Consider the following 27,966-nt stretch of genomic DNA (forward strand, 5'->3'; position numbering starts at 1 on the left):
GCACCGTTCTGAACTGACAACAGCATGGTAAAAAGTCACACTGTTGTGCTCTGCTCCTCCACAGCTACGCTCCTGCTTCAGAGTGCCCACTCTATGGGGACCTACCCATCACCAGTCAGTTAGAAGTTGGCCTGCTGGTTTGGTTGTCAGATGGACTGCCCTGTTTACATTCAAATAACCTTTAACTTACTGAATAATGGCCTCACAGTGAAGTAGGAGGAATGCTGGTGATTTGGATTTGCCAAAGCCAAAGTAGTACATTTTGTGTGGATATTGCTAAAATCTGTAGAAAGAATGATCTATCCATGAAATTGTAAAGCAAGTCACATCTTTCAAAAATTAAAATTAGATATGGCATTGTTGGTAAGCTCCTTGAGGTGATAGATGGAGGTAAGGATGGATTCGGTGGGGAAGAAGTCTCTGGGTCCCTGAAGACAAGAAGAAAATGACAGGCAGTGATGGGGTCCAATCACAGAGGAGGGTGACTGGAATAATTGTGCCTGATGGCTCTCAGTCACTTGATGGAGAACAGGGATAGGCATCACAATGAAAAGGAATGTGTTTTGAAAAAGTATCATTATGATAACTAATTGCTTTCTTCATAAAATTTGATGCAATGTTTTCAAGTTGCAATGTGAACCTCATTTGAGAAGCCCTGGTCTCCAAAGTACCTCCTAATTTCAACTCCTTTTGAAGAACTGGTTTTATAAATGAGTGAAATGATGCTGGAAGAGGTGATCTAGCTATGAATAGCAACACCAGTACCAGACAGCTAACCTTCCCAGCTCCTCCTGGTCAAGCTCATTTCACAACAGCAAAGAGCTGATGCCTTCCTTCTGCTTGAAAATGAAACAACATAGGCCAAGGGAAAGAGAACTAGAGAAGCTCACTGCGTGGGTCCAGATACACACTCTCCACTGTGTGTTTTCTGTCACACTCTGGTTCTGAGAGGCACAAGAAACAGTTAGGCTGAAACACTTGGGCCTTCCTCTGGTCTCATAGTGGGGAAAACATTGCTGTGACCCTATCACAATCCAAATTATGACAATATACAAATACAGGAGCACGGAAGTGAAACACTAAAGCATTGAGTAGGGTTATATTATTAGCTCTCCTGTCTACAGAGATGTTCTTTCTCCTGTTTCAGCATATCTAAGCCATAGATGCTGCTATAAACTTTCATAGTTACATCTATTCCTACAGTCCTACTGGTCTATTAATGTCTTGATCTTTTCCATTCATTAACTGATTTTCATTTATCCTTCTGAAATGTACATTTCTCACAAAATTTGAGACCAGTTTATGAAAATGAAAGAACATTTTTTTTCCCTCAGTGATGTTCATACAGCTATAACTTCTGAGAATAATTTCTTGAGAGATGTTTTGGGAGTTGTATTCCGGAACATATTATTTTCACGGTCTTCCCCCTGGTAGAATGGAAAATGATCTTGTCTTGAGGCTGCTCTACATCTTCTGGTTCTGGTAGAAATTACACACATCCTACTCAGAGGAGCTGCAGGAGTAGAAGATAATAAGCCCAGGCATGGCACGCCTGGGAGTGACCACAGTAGCAACACACTCTCCCAGGACACTACACTGAGAAACCAGAGTGAGTTGTTATATTTCTTGTACTGAGGATGTCTTCAGCATTTAGAAGGGAAGGGTGGGCAGAATTAACAAGGCTTTTCTGGGAAAGGAGCTGCTCAACCACTGAAAGGGAGCTTCACTCTCATCAGTGGGGGGTTGAAATATGGAAGGCCCTGACTCCTCTGTGCAGCTCATCCAGAAATGGTACTAAACACCTAAAAACTGTCTTCTGGGGAGCTCTGCCATGTACTCATTGCAGCAACCAAATGTCAAACGACCCCAGTGGAGTGTGATGTGAGGTTGGCAGGTAAAGGAATCAGTAGGATAGCAATACTATAAATTTGGGATATTAATATATTAGATTACCTTAAAGGGTCGTTCATAAGCAATATACTCAAAATGATGAAAAAGTTATAAACAAGGGCATGTTATAATAAAATGTAAATAAAAACATTTTTGCTTTCAAATCAGACTGCAATATCCTAGTGAATTTTCTTCTCTTGATATTCACATTACATTATATGAATATAAGACACAGCTAGTAAACAACTTCATGTAAAGGAAATAAATGGTGACTGAAATCATAGAAAGGATTGGCTTAAGGAATCGTTTGGTCTTGACAGAGTGGAGTTCATTCAGTCTTGTCTTACTAACAGAATTTGTTTCCTATCACATATAACCTTATGATACAATTTTAATCAATTAATAGATCATTTTGTATTGGGCTTGATTTGCAGACAAATGTAGAAGTTTTACAATAATGTGGTTTATTTGTGTACCTAGACCTTTCTAGAATTGACTCTTTGGTATAGTCACTCTGCTGAAAATGAGATAGTAGCTGGGAGCTGAGGGGGCAGGAGCTGGGAGCTGAGGGGGAAGGAGCTGGGAGCTGAGGGGGCAGGAGCTGGGAGCTGAGGGAACAGGAGCTGGGAGCTGAGGGAACAGGAGCTGGGAGCTGAGGGGGCAGGAGCTGGGAGCTGAGGGGGCAGGAGGTGGGAGCTGAGGGGGACAGGAGGTGGGAGCTGAGGGGGCAGGAGCTGGGAGCTGAGGGGGCAGGAGCTGGGAGCTGAGGGGGCAGGAGCTGGGAGCTGAGGGGGACAGGAGGTGGAGTGGGAGTTAACTGCCACATGATTATCTAACATTTCACTCCAGAACTAAGAAGCAGGACCACGACAAGATGGCAGTAGTAACCACTGCCAGGCCAGATGCTACCCAGAAGCCTTCCACACACCACTCTTGACCTAAATTACAGGGGAACCAGAATAGCTTCTGCTTGCCAAAACCATGCTTCAGGTTTTCAGTTTTCCTCAGACCTTTTTGGCTGCCCGAATGTCTCAAACTAAAACTCGTTTGGAGAAAGAATACCATATCTGAAATAAGAAAGAAGAATTTTACATAAGACCTTGGCTGCTCACACAAAAGAATATTTTGTTTAGAATTACAATTTGTGGGAAATTATGAAGTATACAAACACATTCCATTGACTTGATATCTAAAGCATTTACTAAAAAAAAAAAAAAAAAAAAAAATCTCAAAGGCTAACAATGTGACCTTGTCATGAGAACTGGCCAACACTCAAAACATGTGCACTGTAGAGTTCCTAGGCTTTTTGGTTCCCTTTAGCCATGAAACTAGATACAGATGGTTTATAGAGCAGAATGACCTTTTAATTGTCTGAACAAAAATGAACTTCCAAGATACAGCACCCTTAATGTCTTCTTTGGATCCAAAAAGTATTCTGGAAACTCATTCCATATCCAAGCTCTGAAGAGACGTCCCTGAGTCTTATAATAAAATTTGCATAGTACGTTAGTGCTTTCTCCAAATGACCTACTCCTATGGAAATCTACACACAAATTCATTGAAATAGAGGAGGTAGTTTTATTAGTTTTCTTTCCCATATGCCTTTTATTGCACAGTTGAGTTAGCTGAGGTTCATCTGGAAAGCTTATAGGACCCAATTCTAATCTGTTTTGCTGATTTAAATTTCTGCAATCATACCTTCTCAGTCTTGGTGCTGCCAATGTTTTATTAGGTTCAGTATGTTTTTGTTGTTGGACTGACCCTGTACTTTCTAGTATGGTTGGCAGAATAACTGGTGCCTTATTTGGCAGGAGCTAACCCCCTGTTCAACAGTTATGACAGAAAGGTGTGTGGACATTGCCAAATGTCCCCAGGGATGGAGGGAAATCACTTCTGGTTGATAATATCTATAAGCTCTGTAAAATGCCCAAACACCTAGAAGAACCTACCCTATTTCAGAGACCATCTCTACTTCATAAAGGTTCCCTCTTAAAGGATACGAATTACCTGCATCTTCAGATTCCATCAGGTTGCTCCCCACAAGAAGACTGCAGGCAAAGCCCACACATTTGTAAACTCAACTGGGCTACACTTAACTAGATGAGGGTGGAAATCTGGAGAGGCATGGCTTTCTATCTGCAGAGCTACAGATCATGGCATACATTAATGAGCTCTGGTAGCCCATAGTGCAATTCATCAAATTCTGTTTTCTGTTTTTTTGTTTTTTGTTTGTTTGTTTGTTTTTCTGACAAAGAGCAGGACTGGCTTTCCTTATGACTGGGGAGTGCCTTGAAGTTCTGGCTAATGAATGGAGCAGAGCCCTGTGCTATTTCCAAGCCAGTGGAGCTTTTTGGTGACACAGGGAATGAGTTTTGTAGTTCTTCAGGTGGCTGTTTATCGGCTAGGGTCCTCACTGACTCTCATCAGCAGTACCCTCCCACTCATCTGCAGAAACACACGGTGTGGACAAGAAATACAGTTTGCATTTTAAGCCACTGCAATTTTAAGGTTTCCTCCACCTTAGTGTAGCATAGATCAATCTAATTTAAGAGCTGAGAGTTGAGAAGAAATTAAAAACATTTCATAAAATCAAGGTCACTTCCGTTGAAAGAGAAAACAATACAAAACAACTTAGAACTTGTCTGACAGTGTTGTTGTATACTAAAAATACAACTTTTTTCATCCCTTAATTCTTTAAGATTTTGTTTCAAAGTATATTTCTCTAAACCTGTTAAGATATGCAAATTGCATGATTCTATTTTGACAAACCCATTCTGTCATTTGAGTAATACTTAGAGAGCATTGATGCCAAATATTATGTGGGATACTTTTCTACTTCATATTTTGTTTTGTTAACTTTCTTGTGATGAGGACACTTTAATATATTAGGGGTGAAATATATTTAGGACAGAAATTTGAAGGCTTTTAAACAATGGCTTTCCATTTGCAAAAGGATTACCCAAGGACACGGAACTGATTCACAGGAGTGATCAGGACTTCCTACAGCTACACCTCCAGCTTTCTTCTCTGTAGTGGAGAGAGATCCATGGATTTCCAGGGATAATGTTGGCCTTGGAGACTACACAAAGTTTGGATCATGGTTTTGTGAAACTTAACTGCTCTGTGATTTTTTTCCCATAAATAGCTACTTTTTCTCATAAATGGCGATTCTAACATTGTCTGATTTACAGGGCTGATTGTGAAAACTAAGTAAAGTAATGAATGTAGGGCATAGAACAGTGCCAGGCATATGCTGGATGATCACTCTAACATTGAAAGCAGTACTCCAGGAAGTGATCAATAAAGCAACAAATCATGTTCTCCCCATGTGATAGACCATGCCTCCTACTTGATCAATTGTCCTCCTGTATGACTTGCAGTGCCTAGCACAAAGGTGTGTTCACAACTATAGCAATGCTGAGGGATGGAGAAGATGACCTGCTCTGCTCTTGGCCTGGGCATTCCCTTGCTTACTCTTTCCACTGCACCCAGCAGGGAGGATTGCATAAGTCCCTAACTATCCCTGTACTTTTCTCCTCTTTTGCAAAAACAAACAAAAATATAAAAAAGAATACAAAAGAGTTATGAATCACAGGGCTATAAAACTTAATGAACCTTCTTAATTTTGTGACACTTTCCAGGAAAATGATTTTTGTAAAATTACTTTTGCTTGAAAATAACCAACAGTAGTGAAACCACACAAAGTTGTACCATAGTCTTAAAATTTTCAAGAGAAATTTAGTGTTGATGACAGTATCTTGTTGGCACCAGTGCCTTCACTTAGCAATGGTATTTTCTCCTACATGCTTTGTGGAGAAATAAGGGGAATGTGTGCTTGGAGACATGGTCTCCCTACACAGCCCAGGCTGACCTAGAATTTGAGATCCTTTTCTGTCAGCAACAGGAGCACTGGGATTGTAAGTGTGCAGGAGCCCAGTCAGCTGCTACAAGATCAAATTGGAGGAAAACCACCCAATGTTAGTATATCATATACTCCAACGTTCTTACATGAATGTGAAAAGTTGAGTTACAGGCAGTCATTAAAAGTAACTGACACTCAGAGTCACTATTTCTCTACTGTCCAGTAGGTAACTACTAGTAGTATAATACATATTATGATTGCTTAGAAGGTAGGACTGTTAGATGGTGAGTTAGGGAAAAATTAACCCCTTAAGTCAGATAATATTGAGTCAGGAAACAAGTATACAAAACTTTAAACAGCATATAGTTATAGCTTTATTTAGTTGTGTGAATTTACTTGGTTTCTTTATTCCTCAGGTTTTCCAAAAAAGAAAAAAACTGGAGATGTTCCCAAACAGGAGTATGTGAAGAGTTAGCTAATATCTGCAAGTGGCTTAGAATAATGGCTGGGATACAGTAAGCGAGCGCCACATGATTGTTAAATACACCAGAGGAATGACAGCAATGACTGGTTATACAGAATAACTTGTGAGGAAGCTTTTGGAATAAAGGTACAAGCCGGGGAGCAACCAGATATGTTCACTCCTTCAATAGCTGCAATTCCGTGAGAAGCAAGCTGAAGCATGTTGGCCATGAAGGGTTGATTCCCATTTGAAATGACACATGGACCAGAGGCTGAGACACAGTGGAGGCCCAGCTGGAGTGGAAGTAAAGGAACATGTACACAGAAAGTACGGCGTTGTTCCTTGTGGGCTCCACAGTCCACTCTAAGTACTGTACTGTATTGCAGTTGCGGTTTTCTACAATGCTGCACAGTGCAAAGGCAATGTATGGGATGTGAAGAGTACAGATTCTCAAGTACCCAAGGATATGCTACTTGAGGTAAAAATCTAACCTGCTTCACAAAGGCAGCTAAAATTATACTGTGGTGAGGCTGGTTCAGAAACCTCTCAGGCATTTCCTCTAGCCTCTTGTGCCAGTTCATCGACAAGCATTCAATGGTGGCACACACAAACTGAACACACACCAACTATGAAAGTTGGCATTTTTTTCTTCTTTCTGTACAAACATCCATCTACCAATTCTTCTCTGCTTTCCTTGTACATAGTCCCCCTCACTAGAGTCTCTGCCACAGCTGCAGAGTCATCCTGGGGTCACCATCAGTGACTCTTATACCGATTCTGCCTCATTGTACCTCATTTACTTTAGTGATCAACATTCTCCTTATCTTGGCGCTACCCTGTCTGTGTAAGGCAGTATTAACTAACCAAGTTGACATGCAGAATCCCCTTATTCCACTCACATTAGCGATGCCATAGCATTACTCACTGGAATTTGCTTCCTTTAAACAGTTTCTAAAATGTTTGCTTTGGTGTGCTTTCCCTTGTTTGGAATAATTTAATCAATCTTTTATTTCTGGCTATTCCAGTAGCTTTGGTTATTAATAAACTAGCTCACTATTAACCCTCTAAGCTCCATGTCTCATTACTCATGTGTCAGTTTGGTACCCTCTTTGTTTTTGTGTTTACACATGAATGCTCTCTCCTCAACACAACTGTAAGTTCCCTGATGAGAGGGAGCATCAATTACTTTTTCTTCCTTCTTTAATAAGTATGACTGCCCTCTTCAACTCCACTGGTCAGTGTCTCAGGTGACAGTAATGAAGAAGACACCTCCTGTCTCTAGTAGGTGTTCATGTAGCTTACATTTTAAATCTAGTAATTGTGTGCATGCAGTGGATGGTGAAAAACAACATGAGACATCATGAAGAAAGACAGTGTGCTAGGAGAACATGAGGAACTTTCAAGACAATGTTCCAGAGCTGAGATTGATAAATAGAAGCCAACAGACAGAAACTTGGTACCCAAGGGGACCAGAGCAAGGTTTGGTGCATGCACTGCAGAAGGCAGAAGGCAAGCCTCTAGATGAGGCCAATTGAGGACAGGCTAGTTGCAATTCCTGGCATTGAGCCACAATCAGGAAGCACTGTCCAAAGGAGTGTGCACTTAGGCAGCCTGTCTGGGGCATAACATACCACAGCAAGATGCTGCTCAACAAGACTATGCCTGGACCTTTGTTGTTGCTTGGTTTAAAAACAATGCTCAATACCCAGGCTGTAAACAAACAAACAAACAAACAAACACAAATGCTTAAGAGAGGTGTCAAATTCCTCATTTTACTGACCCCAACATACCAGATGAGGATACAAGATGAAGGAAATGACCCTGAAAAGGTGCTGTGTGGCACAAAGGATGAGAGCATCTGCTACCGACAGCTTCCACCTTAACTTTTCTTCAGTTCAATACAGAGGCATAGACCAATGACAGCAATGATATGGGCAAAGGCCCACCCCACATCATAAGTTATATGCCCAATGCTTTATGCAGGCCACCTAACTGATGGTGGCAAAGCTGTGACCCCAGAGGTGGAGAGGTTGTACATTCAATTATGTTTCCACTTTCTGTAAGCATTAAGATGCCCAAAGTAATATATTCTGTTTACATAAAATACATTGTATAAACTATATTTGATAAGAGAGATGACTGCTCCTTCTCAACTTAAATCAAAGAATGCTTACTTAAGTGTTTTTTTAATTGAACCAGACTTTAATGCTGTCGTATAATCTTGGTTAACAGTGCTCATCTTGATTATTCTAACAAAGAAGAAATTAATACTTCAGTTGTAGAGCTCATGTATAAAAACAAAACAAACAAACAAACACTAGAAAATTCAAAACAGATACCTGGGACATCTGTAAAAGTTTCTCCAAGGACAGAGACGTGGAAATTGAGTCCTAAGTTCTTTAGATGCAGTAATACCTTAAAAAAACTCTCTGGATCTTTGTCATGTTCCCTGTAAATAAACAGAAAATATATCCAGTGTTACCTCAGGGTACACGGTAAGAAAAGTGTTCTGTTCACATGGTGTTAGTTCCTGTCAAGACCTTGTGCTGGTGAGGAAGCCCCTCCCTGAATTGTAACAACAATGTAAGTCAACTCACATCAAGATCTGCTCTCAGAATCAAACTCAGCCCCACAGATAGGTTATAAAATAAAAGGGCCTTTTCTTGGAGGGGAAATCTGTCTTGTTTTTGAATTTTTTAGTAAGACTAAAGAAAGTATACAGTATTTCTTCCTTCCAAATAGTTAATTTGTCACTAAGCACAAATTTATTTTCTTAAAGAAAATCACTTGAAAGATTATTTTTTTTGTTCGTCATCATGAGGATGAAGTAAAGATGCTTTGTCTTTCCACAGGAATGAAGAAGCCCTTTCTCCCATGGGTACCAGCCTCATTATTCTGACCAAGAGCATACAATTTAAGAAAGGGACTATAGCGCCTTTCATTAATCTCTTGTTTTCAATAACTCAGTGGGAAATTATAATGCAATAAAAGGGATGGATAAGTCTGAATCTATCTATACTAAATACCAACTTAGAGAGTGGGGGGGTAGTCAACATGTAAAAGAATCAGAAAATACTTTCATTTAGCACAGGCATGAAGAAACATCAAATGTTTTCAGCTTGTTCAGTTTGTCAGTCTTTTCTAATGACAGAATGAGAGGTTAAAAGACACTAAAATTAAAGAAAAATATCCTTCAACAAATCATACTTAAATGGAATTTTTTTTAACATTCTAAGGTGTCAATATTTCAGTATTTCTTGCATTTAATTACACTGTTTTTAAATTATCTTATTTCAGACAGATGTAGACCAGATGTCCTCAAAATATTTGTTTTTTATTTATAATTCAGAAATTTGATTTTTTTCATTACAGAAGTAGTTATATACCAGCAATTGAATTTCTCATTTACTAATTATATAAAATAAATCTGTAAAATTATTAAACTGCTATATGAAATATGAAAATTACATCATTCAGGAAACCTCATGAAAAATGACATCTGTATCCCTTAATGTGTTAATTCACAATTCAGTCAATATTTTCAGTATCATGAATTGAAACAAATGCATCTCCTAATTAACATTTTAAAACAGCATTTATAATCTTATGAAACTGTAAGATCTTATAAAACTAGAGTTCTCAAACAATTTGTTTTAAGTGCTATGTCTCTCAGTTTGATTTACTTCAAATAATAAAAGACGCAATGGCAAAATGTTCATTGCTTTTTAAGATGATGTGTATTATATACATGCACCATTGGGAAGAGTTTGGATAGTTTTCATATATACTACGGCTATGTGCAGGAACAAAGACCCCAAACAGTGTGAGAGGAAAGAATGTACCATATGCAGTCTTCAACCATATCAATCAAATAACTGCCACCTTATCTGTAAAATGCTCTTTCAGTCTGATTCTCTTGGAGATACTTAGATGAAAAGGATGGAAACAATATAACATAATACAGCTTAAGAGAGAGTAACACTGTAGGGAAATCTAGCTATTTAGTTCTCTAAGTTTTTCATTTGGCATTCCAAAAATCTGGCTACAGATCCCTGGTATATCATGTATTCTAACTATTGTCTTGTGTGTGTGTTGGGGGGGCACATACATGGAAACATAAAAGGAGATTCAGTGTGTAGGTGGGATGAGACTTAACTGGGTAAAGGGTGTAGTTCCTACAACTTCCAGTATGTTTAAAGCAGTAGGATTTACCAACACCCATTTTCATTGCTTCTATACAGAAATAGTTGCATTGCAACCTAGCACATTCTTTAGATATTCCTTCTAGGTGGGCAAAAGCTTTAATGTTCAATAGTCATTTTGTATAAGAACACAAACAAGATTGGTGTGAACCCTCTTTCATTTTGTTTAAATCATAATATATAGCTGAATATAGGTGGAAGTTTATTTGTTAAAAGTTATCCCTCACAAATAGGGAAATTTTATACTCAAGTTCTTATAAAATGTATCATGACATAGGGGAACACTCTATTCATTTTTGGAAACAGCCTGTTAGCCTTTAACTGATGAGAATTTTGGATGATTCTAGCACTTCCTCACTTGGTGGTACTAGTGAAAGCAGACTCAGGAATTAAACCCTCAGATGGTGTCATTTGGGGAAGTATGCCCTAACAATTCTAAGTGCTGAGTGGTTCTGAGATCACGAGCAGCAAGCGGTTTCCATAGCTGGAGAAGAGCTTTCTAGTGATGTCATGGGGTAGTTTCAGTCTCGTTCTGCAATCCAGGATTCCAGACAGCAGGCGGGAGGAACAAGGGCACCAGTATGGTGTCAAGAGTGCAGGAAAGGTGACCTTGAAACAAAATTGCTTCCTGAAATATGAGGGTAGGAAAAGAGCAACAATTCTCAAGGCATTCTTTAGCATATACGCTCTACAGTACTGTATGTATACACTAGTAGATTTTAATACAACTACAGTCCCACTTATTGGATTTATGTTACTCAAAGCTCAATATAACCAGTATGCTGGATAGTTTTATGTCAACTTGACATAGGCTAAAGTCATCTGAAAGGACGGAGCCTACATAAGAAGAGGTTGTAGGCCAGCCTGTTAAGGTATTTTCTTAACTGGTGATTGATAGTGGAGGGCCCAGCCCATTGTAGGTGGTGCCAGACCCTGGTTCTATAAGAAAGCAGGGTGAATTGCAGTACATTGAGCTCCATAGAGACAGCGCCAAGGCAAGCGTGAGCCAGATGGGCACTGGGCGACTCTCTGCCGTGTGGAGGAAAATCAACTAAACATGGGCAAAGGAGATCCTAAGAAGCCGAGAGGCAAAATGTCCTCATATGCATTCTTTGTGCAAACTTGCTGGGAGGAACACAAGAAGAAGCACCCGGATGCTTCTGTTAACTTCTCAGAGTTCTCCAAGAAGTGCTCAGAAAGGTGGAAGACCATGTCTGCTAAAGAAAAGGGGAAATTTGAAGACATGACAAAGGCTGACAAAGCTCGTTATGAAAGAGAAATGAAAAACTACATCCCCTGCAAAGGGGAGACCAAAAAGATGTTCAAGGACCCCAATGCACCCAAGAGGCCTCCTTGTTCTGTTCTGAGTATTGCCCCAAAGTCAAAGGAGAGCACCCCAGCTTGTCCATCCGGGACGTTGCGAAGAAGCTGGGGGAGATGCGGAACAACACCTCTGCGGACGACAAGCAGCCCTATGAGAAGAAGGCTGCCGAGCTGAAGGAGAAATATGAGAAGGATATTGCTGCTACAGAGCTAAAGCAAAACCCGATGTGGCCAAGAAGGGGGTCGTCAAGGCTGAAAAGAGCAAGAAAACGAAGGAAGAGGAAGATGAGGAAGACAAAGATGAAGAAGATGATGATGAATAAGTTGGTTCTAGAGCAGTTTTTTTCTTGTCTATAAAGCATTTAACCCCCCTGTATACAATTCACTCCTTTTAAAGAAAAAAAATTGAAATGTTAAAAAAAAAAAAAGAAGAAGAAAGCAGGGTGAGTAAGTCCATAGGAAGTAAACCAGTAAGTAGTACCCCTCTGTGGCCTCTGTATCAGCTCTTGCCCTGTTTGAATTTCTATCCTGACTTCCTTTGATGATAAACAGCAATATCAAAGTGTAGGACAAATAAATCCTTTCCTCCCCAACTTGCTTTTTGGTTATGGTGTTTGGTCACGGTCATCACCCTAATTAAGACAATCAGTTTAGTTGAAAGTTTTTTTGAATTTTCTTTGTGGTGAAAGGGGAAATTGTCTAACATTCCACCTTTAAGAAGTACCACATATAACAACTATACCTTACCATAAGGCATGAGTGATCAATGAACAGCAGAGCCAACTACTGTGTCCTGCAAGGCATGAGCTCTGGGCATCCAATAAGCCATGCAGTGCCTCTGATACTAATGAACCCATGGAGCAGAACATGCCATATCTTAAATTACTTTCAATATCATCTAAATGTGAAACTCCCCTCCATGTGGTTGTAGCAGAAAGTATTACATGTATAGTGAAGGATCTGACGAGGACACATCTGCTATCAAGATGAAACATGCTTTTTGCAAGAAACTTGTCTCTAGATCCGTATTTCTGTTCTCACATTTCTGGTGGGAAATGGTTGATATAATCTTTAGAGGGAAATTTGCTAATGGTCATGATAAGCCTTAATGTGTACATCACTTTCTCTCTAATAATTATAATTTATGAAAGTCAGCCTAAAAAGATACACATAGAAATTCTGCTACAATGTATTCATAACAACATTACTTATAATGGCAACTTTGTAAAAATTTAAAGTGATAATTAAATATATTTTGATACATATGACATAATTCTTAGCAGTCATTAAAAAAATGTTGCAGGCCTGGCGGTAGTGGCACATGCCTTTAATCCCAGCACTCCGGAGTCAAAGGCAGGCAGATCTCTGTGAATTCGAGGCCCGCCTGGTCTACATAGCAAGTTCCAGGAAAGGTGCAAAGCTACACAGAGAAACCCTGTCTTGAAAAACCAAAAAAAAAAAAAAAAAAAAATGTTGCATATGTGTGCTTCTGGGCATGGAAAATTATTCAGTAGTAAGTATTCAGTAACCAGTACTTTTGAGTAAAAGGAGTTGGCAGAGAAGCATGACTTTTATGATCTGCCTGTGCAGGACAAATAGATGCCTGTAACTGTTTCAAGGTTCATCTCTAAATTGTTAGGTTTGTTCTGGCTTATTTTCTCTTTTGTTTTCAATAAGCTTTGTTTGTGTAAATTATTTTGAATATTTTAAAGCACCCATTGCTAATATTCTACCACAACTCTGAGTTCATAAGCTTTCTTCTTAATTTGAACATTTCAGTACCCAGCTGTTTCATTTTTTTCCCCATGACCCTCTATGTTTGACAAATGCCAGCCAAGCAAACTTGTTTAAATAAACAAGACATTTCAGTCAATGTGTCAGGGTTCAGGCTTCCTGATTATACCCATCCTACTGGGTAGGTAAGGATAGAACAGTCTGGCAGGGAATTCATTCCTCTATACCCCCACTACAGCAGAAGAGACCAGCAGGGGAATATTTCAGGCTTCCTGGAAGCAGAAGATACAGCAAGAACAGCTTTTATTCCCAAATATTATTCAGAACATTTGAAAAGCATAAACTGTTTCCATGTGTTTTTTCTTCCTATATCTGTCTCTCTCTGTTGCCTTTCCTGTTTCGTTTCAGAGAGCTAAATTTCTTCTTATTCCTCACTTAGCACTCATTCAGTAAATATTTATTGAGGATTTCTAAGTTCTCCATACTTGTCACTTATACTGTTACCATTTCCCATGTTCCCACATAACTGTGTATATACTGAGCAGTCTCTTTGATCTAGCTCCTGTCTGGCTTGAGGGAAACTGTCTCTTTCCAGAAACATAGTACTCTGCATCCAGAGCTCTGTGGAAAGGGCAGATGATGTCTGCTTTGTTTACTGGGTACCAATTGCTGAGCTGAGCAATGGGGGACTATTTGTGTTAACATTGATATCCAGTCTCTATTTCTGAGAACATAGATTCCTTATTTCCTCCCTTGCTGTGGGTGAGGACCAGTGCCAACCAATGGATTGCAAGCTGACTGACATATGTCACCTTCAGATAAACACATCTGAGAGCAGTTCTAGATAGCTTAGTAAACTCTGCAGAGATGCTGTGTTAAGATAAGCAGGTTCAGGTTGTCACATGGAGACTTGTCCCACATGGTGAAAGAAGATTCTTTTGTGTAAAGCAACTGAATCCTAAGGGGGTGCAGAAGTGTTCACTACTACAGCATAACATAGTTCACCTCAATTCGAGTACCATCTGTGGCACACAGTGAGCTGCTCCAAAAATGATTCACATCCCTCCTAAGCACCTGATCATAATCTCACCTACATGGCTCAACCAAATGACCATCAAATATAACCATTCCAGCACCAAAGACCACACAGAAAACTCACACCAGAACCCACATACTATCTCTACAGTCATACTTTTCTTTGTTCATCTTTGTCTTCATGTCTGCTTCCTGCCTATACTGAGAGGAGGAAGGAAGCTTGTACCTTCAGCCCACAGTTTCATTTACAGACCATTGAGCCAAAGGCATTCCTTAGCTTCTGTTACATTGGGGGCACAAACTCATTGGAGAGGACAATAAATATGGAGAAGTAATACATAATCACAATTCTCCAGTGAAATTGATTTAAACATCTTGACCTTCCTGAGGGTTTGCTAACCCATCTCTCTCTCTTTACAAACCCTACCTCACAGGACATGAGCCTGCAGTATAGCACTTGGGAGGCTAAGGCAGAAGAATCTCTACTTTGAGGTAAGCCTGGGCTAAGTACTGAGATCCTGTTTCAACAAAACAAGACAATCTCTCCCATAAAAACAAATCAACCAACAAAACAACTAATTAACCAACTAACTCAAACCTCAAAACATTTCACACTTCCAAATTCAGCGATGCGATGATTCCTATTTCTGTGCAGGCTTCTACTTTGCTGCTAAGCTGCTTCTCGTCACCGACTGACTTGATCCACTTTCTAAGATGTGCACTTTCCACTTGCTCTGCCCGACACCAACACGCAGTGTGCAGCGTTTGCTGGAGGATGGCTTAGTGACCAGTTTCTTCATTTCACTTCCCTTGCCCCCTCTTGCTCCTGCAATCTCAATTTCTGTCTCCCCTCCCTCCATGCCCCATCTCATCTGTCTTTCTTCTACTATGCAAACTTCCCAGTAACAATTACTTCTTCAAGGTTACAGAAAGATTTATTTCTTTTTAAAGCACTTCCACATTGGTAACTGGAGGGTAGCTTTCTGTCCTTTAAACTTGCTTTCGGAGAGAGAAGGGCAGTGAGAGAGAACAGACTCACAGAACAGCCTGCAGGTGTGTTGCAAAGACCGAACAAAATCAGCTTCTGTCAGCTACTTCCCCTTGCAATCCCTGAGATCAACTTTATCCTCCACATAAGAGATCACTTGATACTCATCTTTTTGTTCCTGTTTGGCAACAAAAGCTCTAGTTTTATCCATGTTGATACAAATGACAGGATTTCTTTCCTTTTTTCTGGCTGAAGAATATTCTACTGTGCACATGTACCTCATTTTCCTAATATATTTTTGAGTCAGTAGACACAGGGCAATTCCACATCCTAGCAGCAGTCAACAGTACTATAGTAAAGAAGGAGGAACATACTGGTCTTTCCCTCTAGATAGACAACAAGTAATATGGCAAGTGGATCACAGGGAGTTCTGGTTTTAATTTTGCTGTTCTGTTTTAAGATAGTGTCTTGTCATAGCACAGCTGGCCTTGAACTGTGTATTCTAGATTAACCTCAAAGTCCTGATTGGCTTGTCTCAATCTCCCAAGGGTAGGGATTACAAGTGTGTTACCATGCATGGCATTGGGTACTTCTTTGTTGTTGTTACTATCATATTATTTCTTTTATTGTTTGAGAATCTAATTATAACATCCCCCCCTTTCCTCCCTTAAAACATTCCCATATACCCTTCTTTGCTCTCTTTCAAATTCATGGCCTCTTTTTTCATTAATCATTGTTACAAATATATTCATAAATATCAGTACAACCTGCTCAGTCTGTATAATGCTGCCTGTATGTGTGTTTTTCAGGCTGACATCCTGCCTATCGGTTCTGTAATTTTACTTGCATCTCACTGACAGTGTTTAGCACCCCTCTTTCTACACACCCTTGATGACAAAGTAAATTGTTACACTTTGCCCTTTGATACTAGATTTTAGAAGTTTTAACCAATGTATCTCCCTCTACTTTCTACCCAGAAGGCATTCAAGATGCTAAGGGGTTTCATGTTCCTTGCTTCCAGGAGGCCTGGAGCGGGGAGAATGCTGCCAGTCTCCACAGCAGGTCTCTTGGTTGTTTGTAAGTTAAATTCCTTGTAATGCTGAGCTCTACAGCAGGCAGAAGCATGCAAGACATGCCAATGAATATAGAACTCGGTGTTGCTTCACCTCTGGCAAAGGGTTAATGCCTGCGGAAGAAGCAGGATGAGGGGGGAGAGAAGAGACAGAGACAGTCTTAGTATATATCTCTAGTGATGGCCTTAAGAAAGTTCTGAGCTATACTGTACTTAAACACAAAAGCATGCTCTTAGTGAATTTCCAAGGAAGGACAACAAGGCCACTTGAAAAGTATACTTGAGTAGTGTCCTAGCTTGAGGCTAGGAGATGGAGGGCAAAGTCCTGGGATACATGAGATTTCTAGTAACACATTGAAATCTGCCATTAGAAAGAAATCAAAATTAAAAACTGAAATTTGAATTCACAGATATCAGAGTTTCATACAATTTGCATACTGATATTCTTATTTTTCTTTTTGATAGCAGAGATGAGTGAGGTCTGTCATAGAAAATTCAGGCTAGTAGTACCTGTTAGAGATGTGTTCCCACTTCAGCTGTGGCTGGTGATCCCATTTCTGCAACACAGTGACTGTTGTCTTTGAAATGTCTTTTTCTTATGAGCCAGAGAGCTCTCTGCAATGTACTCTTTCTAGGTGACTCTTCACAGGCTGTCTCATCTCACAGTGGCAACTGCATGCCTCTCTTGACCTCCTGGGTTTCCTGGACGAGAATGCTTCCTAGTGGGTCTGCTACTCCAGCTCTCTCCTGCTTGCTATGTGTTCTCATATCAGACACCTCTGTCATTGAAAGGACCCTGGCTTGATCTCCAAATCTCATGTTATCACTTCAGCTTAGCACTCTTGTCTGTGTTACATCTTCCTGCTCTTTCCATCTGACTGAGTTATCCTCAATATTTTTCCCATTAGATCTCCAATGATTTCCTAGATAGACTCCCCTAGCTAGAAGCTTGACTTCCCTAGACTTTCTATTATTTTCTGTATGTAACATAAAGATTTTTTGTCTAGGAGTCTGACTTGCCAGTGAGCTCTTTCTCTACAATTCTGGTGAGGAAGCCCAAGGACACATATCCTTCTACAAACTGGTAGGCCATAAGTATCAATTATGCTGCATTGGTCTTCCCCACTATAGGACATTACTTCAGCAGTCATCATCCCACACTGTTCTATCTCAACGAGTATGGCTACTTCCTATAATGTGGGAGAATCTACAGAATCAAATTTTCATCTGCACAGTCTGTTACTAATTCTTGTCAATTTTTCTCAAATATAGTGACAAATCAATTAGATTTTCTTTAGGATTTAAACACAATTCCATTCTAAACTGCATGCAGGGAATATGCTTGCAACTGGCAGATAGTAATACTAAGAGCTAACACCATAGTATTTGTCCCTTCTATTTAGACATTCTCCCAGGATCTAGTCTAGAAAAGTCTTCGATTGTCATTAAGAAGTGTTTCCCCCTCTTGAATAGAAATAAGATGATTTCCTGTCTTATCCTGGCTTCCAGGGAACTTATAGACAGTGTGTATACAGTAAGTATCAAGTAATCATCAATAAAGATGATCGTACAGAAAATATACATTAATAGGAACAAACAAACAACCTAAAAGCTTACTATACATATGGACTCCATAATGAAAGAGGTCAGCAGGAGATAAGAGTTAGTAAGCCAGGGATCAACTGAATTTATCCAGGATGAACTGGAAGAAAGTAGACCAAAGAATACAAGTGAGACTAAAAGTCCTAGATGAGGACGTTAAGTGAGATGTGAGGATATGACACGTGAGTCATCAGAAAGAGACCCTACTGTTTTTACATCTGCATGAACATCTATAATTAAATTTTCAATTAAAGAAAGGTGCATACCCATTGAAACAAATGCAAATAATTCAGAGATACATGCTACCCTATCCTGTTCCCACTGCTCAGAGGTCACTAATACCAGCAGCTGTTTGGAGATTTATTTCCAGATCTCTTCCTAAGCATACTCAAAAATACGCATGTAAAGGTATTTAATGTTCAGCTTTCTCATTTTATGAGATTAATGCCCACAATTCTGCACTTTGTATTTTCACTAAATGTCTATATACACTAGCAGATAAATGCATATCATATTTAAAAACAATTACATAACCTTTTAACTTTTCATTAATAGTTCTCATATTGGACACTAAATTGCTTCCAGTTTTTAAGTGTTGCAAGCAATACTGAAAGTGACACCTAGTTCTTACAGTTCTCAAAGTTCTCTTTCCCAACCATGCATTTCCTTCCACTCTGCCAGCGTGCAAATGCAGAGCTCTTCCCCAGTGACCTCTGGTCACTTGTACCACACTTGTCTGCCCTTGTACTTACTTCCTTGCAAGGTTATAACTACTCTCTCCTATGTTCTGAGTTCCTCAAGAACAGAGGGCATGGCTACGTGATCATCCACTATCTAGCACAGTGGTTTGTACATCATGGAGAAAGTTCTTAGACTGAACTGACTGAGTTTACATTAATTATCTATAAATTTATCTTTTTATCCCTTCCCTAGTAGAGTAAAAGTTTTAGTGCTTCTAGAACCTGATTCTCTGCAGAATCTTCATATAGCTTCCCCAAGAACAGTTAGAAAACTTAAAAACAAAAAACAAAAACACATCTTAAAACCCATCACATGAGAGACCAGCCCCCAGCTTCCATCCTGCCCTGGAACTCCTACTTGGACCAGAGGTAAGTGCCTCAGGTCACACCCAGAGAGGCCCGCACCTGGGTCACAGCCTGGGGACCAGCCACTCCGGGAAAGACCTACCCAATGGGTCCCAGTTCTGGCCATAGGGCAGCACCCCCCCCCCATTCCCACCAGGAAGGTTCTCCCGCTACAAGACCCGCTGGTGAACCCTACAACCTCCACGCCCTGTCCCCACATCCATCTGCCAGAGACTCCAACCACTTCCTGAGACTTAGAAACCAGCCCCCAGCTTCCATCCTGCCCCTGAACTCCCATCTGGACCAGAGGTGAGTGCCTGGGGTTGTAGTCAGAGAGGCAACCACCTCTGGGTCCCACCCCTGAGCACCAGCCACCACAGGAGGACCTGCCAAACATAGCCCCAGTTTCCTGCCATTCTTCAGGCCCTGCAGGAAAGCTCCCGTTTTCCAAGTCTGCAGGCAGATCCTGCAGTCTCCACACCCTGCCCCCACACCCATTTGCCCAAGACCCCAGCCACTTCCTGAGGCTCAGAGACCAGCCCCCAGCTCCCATCCGCCCTGGAACTCCCATCTGGACCAGAGAGCCCCCAGCTACCATCCGCCCCCGAACTCCCATCTGGACCAGAGCTGCTATCCTGTCCTGGAACTCCCATCTGGACAAGAGGAGCTCTCATCTGGACAAGATAAGGAGACCCCAGGGACTAAGGACTCAGAGTCCAGCCCCCCAGCTCTAACCGGCCAGCACTCTCATCTGGACCAGAGCTCCCATCAGCCCAGAGCTTCCATCTGGACGAGAGAGAAAGGCTCCCTAAATCTGTTAGCTCTGTCTGGACCAAGTACACTGATAAGACCAAGAACGAACCCACAAGGAGATGGGCAGACGTCAAGGCAGACGTACATACAACAAAATAAATATCAATACAGCATCACCAGAACCTAGCTCTTCTCCAACAGCTAGACCTGAACATCACAGAATGGAAGAAGAAGAAGAAAACAACCTTATAAGTAACATCATGAAGAGTCTACAGCCTTATATAGAAGAAATCAAAAATAAAGTAGAGGAACAGACAAACAAAAAATGGGAAGAACACTATAAAAAAACTAGAGGAAAGGACAATTGAAGCGGAAGAAAACAATAAGTCCCTGAAAGAAAATCATGAAAAAGCAAGGGAAACAGTCCAAGACCTGAAGAGGGAAATAGAAAAAATGAAGAAGACACAAACACAGGGGATGCTGGAAATAGAAAATCTGAGTAAACAAACAGGAACTTCAGAGGCAAGTATAACCAACAGAGAGCAAGAGATGGAAGAGAGGATCTCTGGTGTTGAAGATACAGTAGAAGAAGTAGATTCATCAGTCCAAGAAAACACTAAAACCAACGAAGTCAAGACCCAAAATGTCCAAGAAATTTGGGACACCATGAAAAGATCAAACCTACGAATAATAGGGATAGAGGAAGGAGAAGAATACCAACTCAAAGGAACAGAAAATATATTTAACAAGATCATAGAAGAAAACTTTCCCAACTTAAAGAAGGAAATGCCTATGAAGATACAAAAAGCCTATAGAACACCAAACAGACTAGACCCCCCAAAAAAGTCCTGGCCACATAATAATTAAACAACTAAATGTACAGAATAAAGAAGGAATATTAAGGGCAGCAAAGGAAAAAGGCCAAGTGACTTATAAAGGCAAACCCATCAGAATAACACCCGATTTCTCAATGGAGACTTTGAAAGCCAGAAGGACCTGGACAGATATAATGCAGACACTAAGAGGCCATGGATGCCAGCCTAGACTAATATACCCAGGAAAACTTTCAATCATCATAGATGGAGTGAACAAGACCTTCCAAGAGAAAACCAGATTTAAACAATACTTATCCACAAACCCAGACCTACAGAAAGCACTAGAAGGAAAATTCCAAACTAAGGAAGGCAGATACACCTATGATAACACAGGCAATAGATAACACCAGAGCAGTAAACTACAAAGAAGAGAAGTACACACAAAGTACCACCAAAAAATAAAAATAATAACAGCAACTGGTCATTAATATCCCTTAATATCACTGGTCATTAATATCCCTTAAAATCAATGGACTTAATTCACCTATAAAGAGACACAGACTAACAGAATGGATATGAAAACGGGACCCATCTTTCTGCTGCATACAAGAAACACACCTCAAATTCAAAGACAGACACCTCCTAGGAATAAAAGGCTGGGAAAAGACTTTCCAATCAAATGGTCTTAAGAAGCAAGCTGGTGTAGCCATCCTAATATCCAGCAATGTAGACTTCAAACTAAAATCAATCAAAAGAGATGATGAAGGACATTACATACTCATCATAGGAAAGATCCACCAAGATGAAGTTTCAATTCTGAACATTTATGCCCTAAACACAAGGGCATCCACATATGTAAAAGAAACATTACTAAAGCTTAAATCACATATAAAACCCCACACATTAATAGTGGGAGACTTTAACACCCCACTTTCACCTCTGGACAGATCAGCCAAATTGAAACTTAACAGAGACATAATGGTCTTAACTGATGTTATGGCTCAAATGGACTTAATCGATATCTACAGAACATTCCACCCCAACAAAAAAGAATATACCTTCTTCTTGGCACCCCATGGAACCTTCTCTAAAACGGACCACATACTTGGCCACAAAGCAAATCTCAACAGATACAAAACAACTGAAATAACCTCCTGTGTTCTATCAGACCACCATGGTTTAAAATTAGATTTAAACAAAACAAAAACTACAGAAATCCTACAATCTCATGGAAACTGAATAATGCTCAACTGAATCACCAATGGGTTAAGGAAGAAATAGAGAAAGAAATTAAAGACTTCCTAGAGGTCAATGAAAATGAATACACCACATACCCAAACTTATGGGACACTATGAAAGCAGTGCTAAGAGGGAAATTCATAGCACTAAATGCCCACATAAAGAAGCTGGAGAAATCTCACACTAGTGAATTAACAGCATACCTGAATGCTCTAGAAGAAGAAGAAGCAAAGTCTCCCAGGAGGAACAGACGTCAGGAAATTTTCAAATTGAGAGCTGAAATCAATAAAATAGAAATAAAGAGAACAATACAAAGGATTAATGAAACAAAGAGTTCTTTGAGAAGACCAACAAGATAGACAAGCCCTTATCCAAACTAACCAAAAGACAGAGAGAGAGCATCCAAATTAACAAAACCAGAAATGAAAAGGGGGACATCACAACACACAATGAGGAAATCCAGAGAATCATCAGGTCATACTTCAAAAACTTCTACTCCACAGAACTGGAAAATCTAAAAGAAATGGATAATTTTCTGGATAGGTACCACATACCTAAGTTAAATCAAGACCAGAGAAACCATTTAAATAGTCCAATAACCCCTAAGGAAATAGAATCAGTCATTAAAAGTCTCCCAACCAAAAAAAGCCCAGGACCAGATGGTTTCACTGCAGAATTCTACCAGATCTTCAAAGGAGACTTAATACCAATACTCTTTAAATTGTTCCACACAATAGAAGCAGAAGGTATATTACCAAACTCCTTCTATGAGGCTACAATTACCCTGATTCCTAAACCAAACAAAGATGCAACAAAGAAAGAGAACTACAGACCGATCTCCCTCATGAACAATGATGCAAAAATACTCAATAAAATACTGGTAAACAGACTCCAAGAATATATCAAAACAATTATCCACCATGATCAAGTAGGCTTCATCCCAGGGATGTAAGGGTGGTTCAACATACGAAAGTCCATCAATGTAATACACCATATAAACAAACTGAAAGAAAAAAAAACACATGATTTTCTCCCTAGATGCAGAAAAGGCATTTGACAAAGTCCAACACCCCTTCATGATAAAGGTCTTGGAGCAATCAGGAATACAGGGAACATACCTAAACATAATAAAGGCAATCTACAGCAAGCCAACTGCCAATATCAAATTAAATGGAGAGAAACTCAAAGCAATACCACTAAAATCAGGAGCAAGGCAAGGCTGTCCCCTCTCCCCATACTTATTCAATATAGTACTTGAAGTTCTAGCCAGAGGAATAAGACAACATAAGGAGATTAAGGGGATACAAATTGGAAAGGAAGAAGTCAAGCTTTCCCTATTTGCAGATGACATGATAGTGTACATGAGTGACCCCAAAAATTCAACCAAGGAACTGATACAGCTTATAATCACCTTCAGCAACATAGCAGGATATAAGATCAACTCAAAAAAATCAGTAGCCCTCCTATATTCAATAGACAAACAGGCTCAGAAAGAAATCAGAGATACATCACCCTTTACAATAGCCACAAATGATATAAAATACCTTGGGGTTACGCTAACTAAGCATGTGAAGGACCTATATGACAGGAACTTTAAGTCCCTGAAAAAAGAAATTGAAGATGTCAGAAAATGGAAAGATCTCCCTTGCTCATGGATAGGCAGGATCGACATAGTAAAAATGGCGATCTTACCAAAAGCAATCTACAGATTCAACACAATCCCCATCAAATTACCAACACAATTCTTCACAGACCTGGAAAGAATAATACTCAACTTCATATGGAAAAACAAAAAACCCAGGGTAGCCAAAAGAATCCTGTACAATAAAACAACCTCTGGAGGCATCACAATCCCCGACCTCAAGCTCTACTATAGAGCTACCATAATAAAAACAGCTTGGTACTGGCATAAAAACCGACATGTGGACCAATGGAATCGAATTGAAGACCCTGACATTAACCCACACACCTATGAACATACAATTTTTGACAAAGAAGCCAAAAATGTGCAATGGAAAAAAGAAAGCATCTTCAACAAATGGTGCTGGCATAACTGGATGTCAACGTGTAGAAGGCTGCAAATAGATCCATATCTGTCACCATGCACAAAACTTAAGTCCAAGTGGATCAAAGACATCAACATAAATCCAGTTACTCTGAACCTGATAGAAATTAGGAAGTAGTCTTGAATGCATTGGCACTGGAGATCACTTTCTAAATATAACACCAGTAGCACAGACACTGAGAGAAGCAATCAATCAATGGGACCTGTTGAAACTGAGAAGCTTTTGTAGAGCAAAGGACACGGTCAACAAGACAAAGCAACAGCCTACAGAATGGGAAAAGGTCTTCACCAACCCCATATCTGACAGAGGGCTGATATCCAGAATATATAAAGAACTCAAGAAATTAGATATCAAACAGTCCAATTAAGAAATGGGCTATAGAACTAAATATAGAATTCTCCACAGAGGAAGTTCAAATGGCTGAAAGACATTTAAGGAATTGCTCAACATCCCTAATTATCCAAGAAATGCAAATCAAAACGACTCTGAGATACCAACTTACACCTGTCAGAATGGTTAAGATCAAAAACACAGAAGACAGTTTATGCTGGAGAGGATGTGGAGCAAGGGGAACACCCCTCCACTGCTGGTGGGAATGCAAGCTTGTACAGCCACTTTGGACATCAATATGGCGCTTCCTTAGAAAATTGGGAATCCATCTCCCCCAAGACCCAGCTGTAGCACTCTGGGCATATACCCAAGGAATGCTCAATCATACCACAAGGGCATTTGCTCAGCTATGTTCATATCAGCATTGTTTGTAATAGCCAGAACCTGGAAACAACCTAGATGCCCTTCAACTGAAGAATGGATAAAGAAAATATGGTACATGTACACAATGGAGTACTACTTAGCAGAGAAAAACAATGACATCATGAGGTTTGCAGGCAAATGGATGGATCTAGAAAAAATCATCCTGAGTGAGGTAACCCAGACTCAGAAGGACAAACATGGTATATACTCACTCATAGTAGGATGCTAGATGTAAAACAAAGATGACTAGACTGCTACACAACTCCAGGGAGGCTACCTAGAAAACGGGACCCTAGGAACGACACAGGGATCACCCAATGACAGAGAAATGGGTGGGTTCTATATGGAGAACCTGGACGAGAGTGGGAGTAATGAAGAGCAAGGTTTGACGGAAAGAAAGCTTAGGGGAACAGGAGATCCCAGCTGGATCAAGAACAGAAAGGGAGAACAAGGAATAACAGACCATGGTAAATGAAGACCACATGAGAACAGGCATAGGCAGAGTGCTTGGGTGGTCCCCAGAAATCCACAATGATATATCCTCTGTAGACTACTGGCAATGGTCGAGAGAAAGCCTGATCTGACCTAGTCTGGCGATCAGATGACTAAACACCCTAACAGTAGTGCTGGAACTCTCATCCAATAACTGATGGAAGTGGATGCAGAGATCCTTGACCAGGCCTCAGGTGGAGCTCCAGGTGTCCAACTGTCCAGAAAGAGAAGGGACTGTAAGAGCGTGAATTGTTGAGTCCAAGATTTGAAAAAGCACAGGGACAACTAGCCAAACGAATGGAAGCACATGAATTATGAACCAAAGGCTGTGGAGCCCCCAGCTGGATCAGGCCCTCTGGATAAGTGAGACAATTGAATAGTTTGAACTGTTTGGGAGGCATCCAGGCTGTGGGACCAGGATCTGTCTTTAGTGCATGAGCTGGCTGTTTGGAACCTTGGGCTTACACAGGGACACTTTGCTCAGCCTGGAAGGAGGGGACTGCACCTGCCTGTACTTAACCCACCAGGTTTAAATGAATCCCCAGGGGAGTCTTGGCCCTGGAGGAGATGGGAATGGAGGGGAGGTTATGGAGCGAAAAGGGCGTTGTGGGCGCGAGGGCGTAGGACAGGGGAAGGAACCCATGCGTGATGTGTAAAATTAAAACACAAATATAATGATAATAATAATAAAAAAAACTCCATCACACAGCACTAATGATCAAACTTGCCTCTTGAGTTAGCATGTCACCACTCAGCCAATATTCTCTGGGCCATAAGAAAATTGACAAGAAATCTGTCTTACTGGCCAGCTTATTGATAATTAGGCATGTTTTCTTCTTCAGGAAATGTAAAGCCTCCTTGTTCTCCTTTTTTATAGTAACTGTTATCTTCTATACCTCAAGGTCATCACAGAGCTTCAGATGCTCGCTCACTCTTCCAAGCTGCTTCCAAAAAAATGGCTCTATTACACCATTCTCTTTAACATAACACTCCCGGTTTTTTCTTTCCTAAACTGTCGATGGACTAGAATCTATTAAGTTGAAATTAAGTTGACCCATCAAGTACTCAAGTGTCTCCATGGCTCTCATTCCCTCCACACTCTCTCGCCTCCTTTTACCCTATGCTCTTCTAGCTAAAGTTCTTGTGTCTGGAATAGAATCTCCCCTTTTCTTTGTCATCTTTGTCCATTGCCTGTCACTGACTTTGACTTTCCTGGTGCTTGCATTTATCCCAAGAAATTCCATCTCACTCTGACACCTGCACTAACAAGGATTTACTACAGATGATTTCATAAATGTGTGCTTTTCTACTGCCTGCTATTTATCTGTATGCAATGCTCTTATAAAGGTCTGGAAGCCCCACATATAAGCGAAGTTCCTAATACCATGTGTTATCAGGCACTTAAAATAGGGTTTAAAATGAACAGATGAATGATGGCTACACCTGGCTGAAGGTGCTAGCTGTGTATATATTTTTAAAAGCTTAGGAAGACTGATCTACCAAACAATATAAAGCATCATGCCTTTTTTTATTATAGAGAATTAAACTTAGTTTGGAATTATTACATGCTTCTTGACAAACTGATTTCCCGTCTTAATAAAAGTTTTCATATCCAGCTGTGAACATTTTGTCATTACTAGAAAAGACTAGGTCTTCAGTTACATGGAGGAGAATCTTCATTTCAGTAGGAAAATCTAGTCTAAAAATGCTAAAACAGAAATGGACAGAGTGCTAAATAGGGAGTCCTTCCAATAGAAAGGAAACCACTAGAGTTATGCACACTTTCTGTGATTGTTAGTTGAAGGAGATCGCACAGAGGAGGAGCTGGCCTCCCTCACACAGCAGTGACTGCTGAGCACACCAGAGTGTCATGGCGCTGACTAGGGCATGTGGGTCTTATTAGACCCGTGCAGTGACTCCTGCTGATGTTATTTCATAACCAGCGTTTCACTGAAGCTCAGCTTTCTCTTCTGTTCTCTCCAAGAAAGCAAACCTGCCTTGTTCTATGTATCCCTCTTGTAATGTCATGAGGGAAGTGTCTCATGCCAACCCCAGTCTTCTGTTGCTTATTCCTAGAGTTGTTAAGAGTTAATTATATTATACTCCAAAAGATGACTTTGTTTATATGGAAAAAGTAAAGAGATTTTGGATACTGAAATGGCATTACATCCTATAAATGAATTCTATCACTCAAGAAACGTTTCTTTCACAATGAGAAGCCTAGAAACAGAAGTCCTGAAACTTAACTTCCTTATCTGCAACAATATATCTAAAACACTTACTTTAAAGCTTCCTGAGGGAATTCAGGGAGATGATGTACAGAGAGAGACTTTGTAGTACCTGGTAAACAGTAAACACACTTTAATGGAGAATGGCTATTGCTTTTATCACCACCACCAGCATTGTCTTCCTGTCAGTCTTCAGTTAGCAATTGGAAATTTAAGGATCTTGTAGTTAAGTTTACTAAGCATCATACTGGAGGAAACTATTGAGTCTGTCATATTTTCTAGTCATTCATTTATATTACAGTGGATATAATATTTATAATTATACATGGAAATATTCAAAGTACCAGCCAGTTCTGTCCTAAAC

General features: G+C 40.2%; 1 protein-coding gene and 1 pseudogene across 4 annotated transcripts in view; one reads left to right on the plus strand and one right to left on the minus strand.

Annotated features, from left to right (window-relative positions):
* Gtdc1 (glycosyltransferase like domain containing 1) overlaps nt 1-27,966 on the minus strand; it is a 339,264-nt gene that overhangs the window by 14,194 nt on the left and 297,104 nt on the right. For all 4 annotated transcript variants that reach the window (XM_036185478.1, XM_036185479.1, XM_036185476.1 and 1 more), the window contains one exon: nt 8,555-8,664. In XM_036185478.1, coding sequence (XP_036041371.1) covers nt 8,555-8,664 — 110 coding nt within the window. The remainder of the gene's footprint in view (nt 1-8,554; nt 8,665-27,966) is intronic.
* LOC118582526 lies at nt 11,462-12,063 on the plus strand (annotated as a pseudogene).

The sequence above is a fragment of the Onychomys torridus genome, chromosome 4 (assembly GCF_903995425.1).
Source record: "Onychomys torridus chromosome 4, mOncTor1.1, whole genome shotgun sequence".
NCBI lineage: Eukaryota > Metazoa > Chordata > Mammalia > Rodentia > Cricetidae > Onychomys > Onychomys torridus.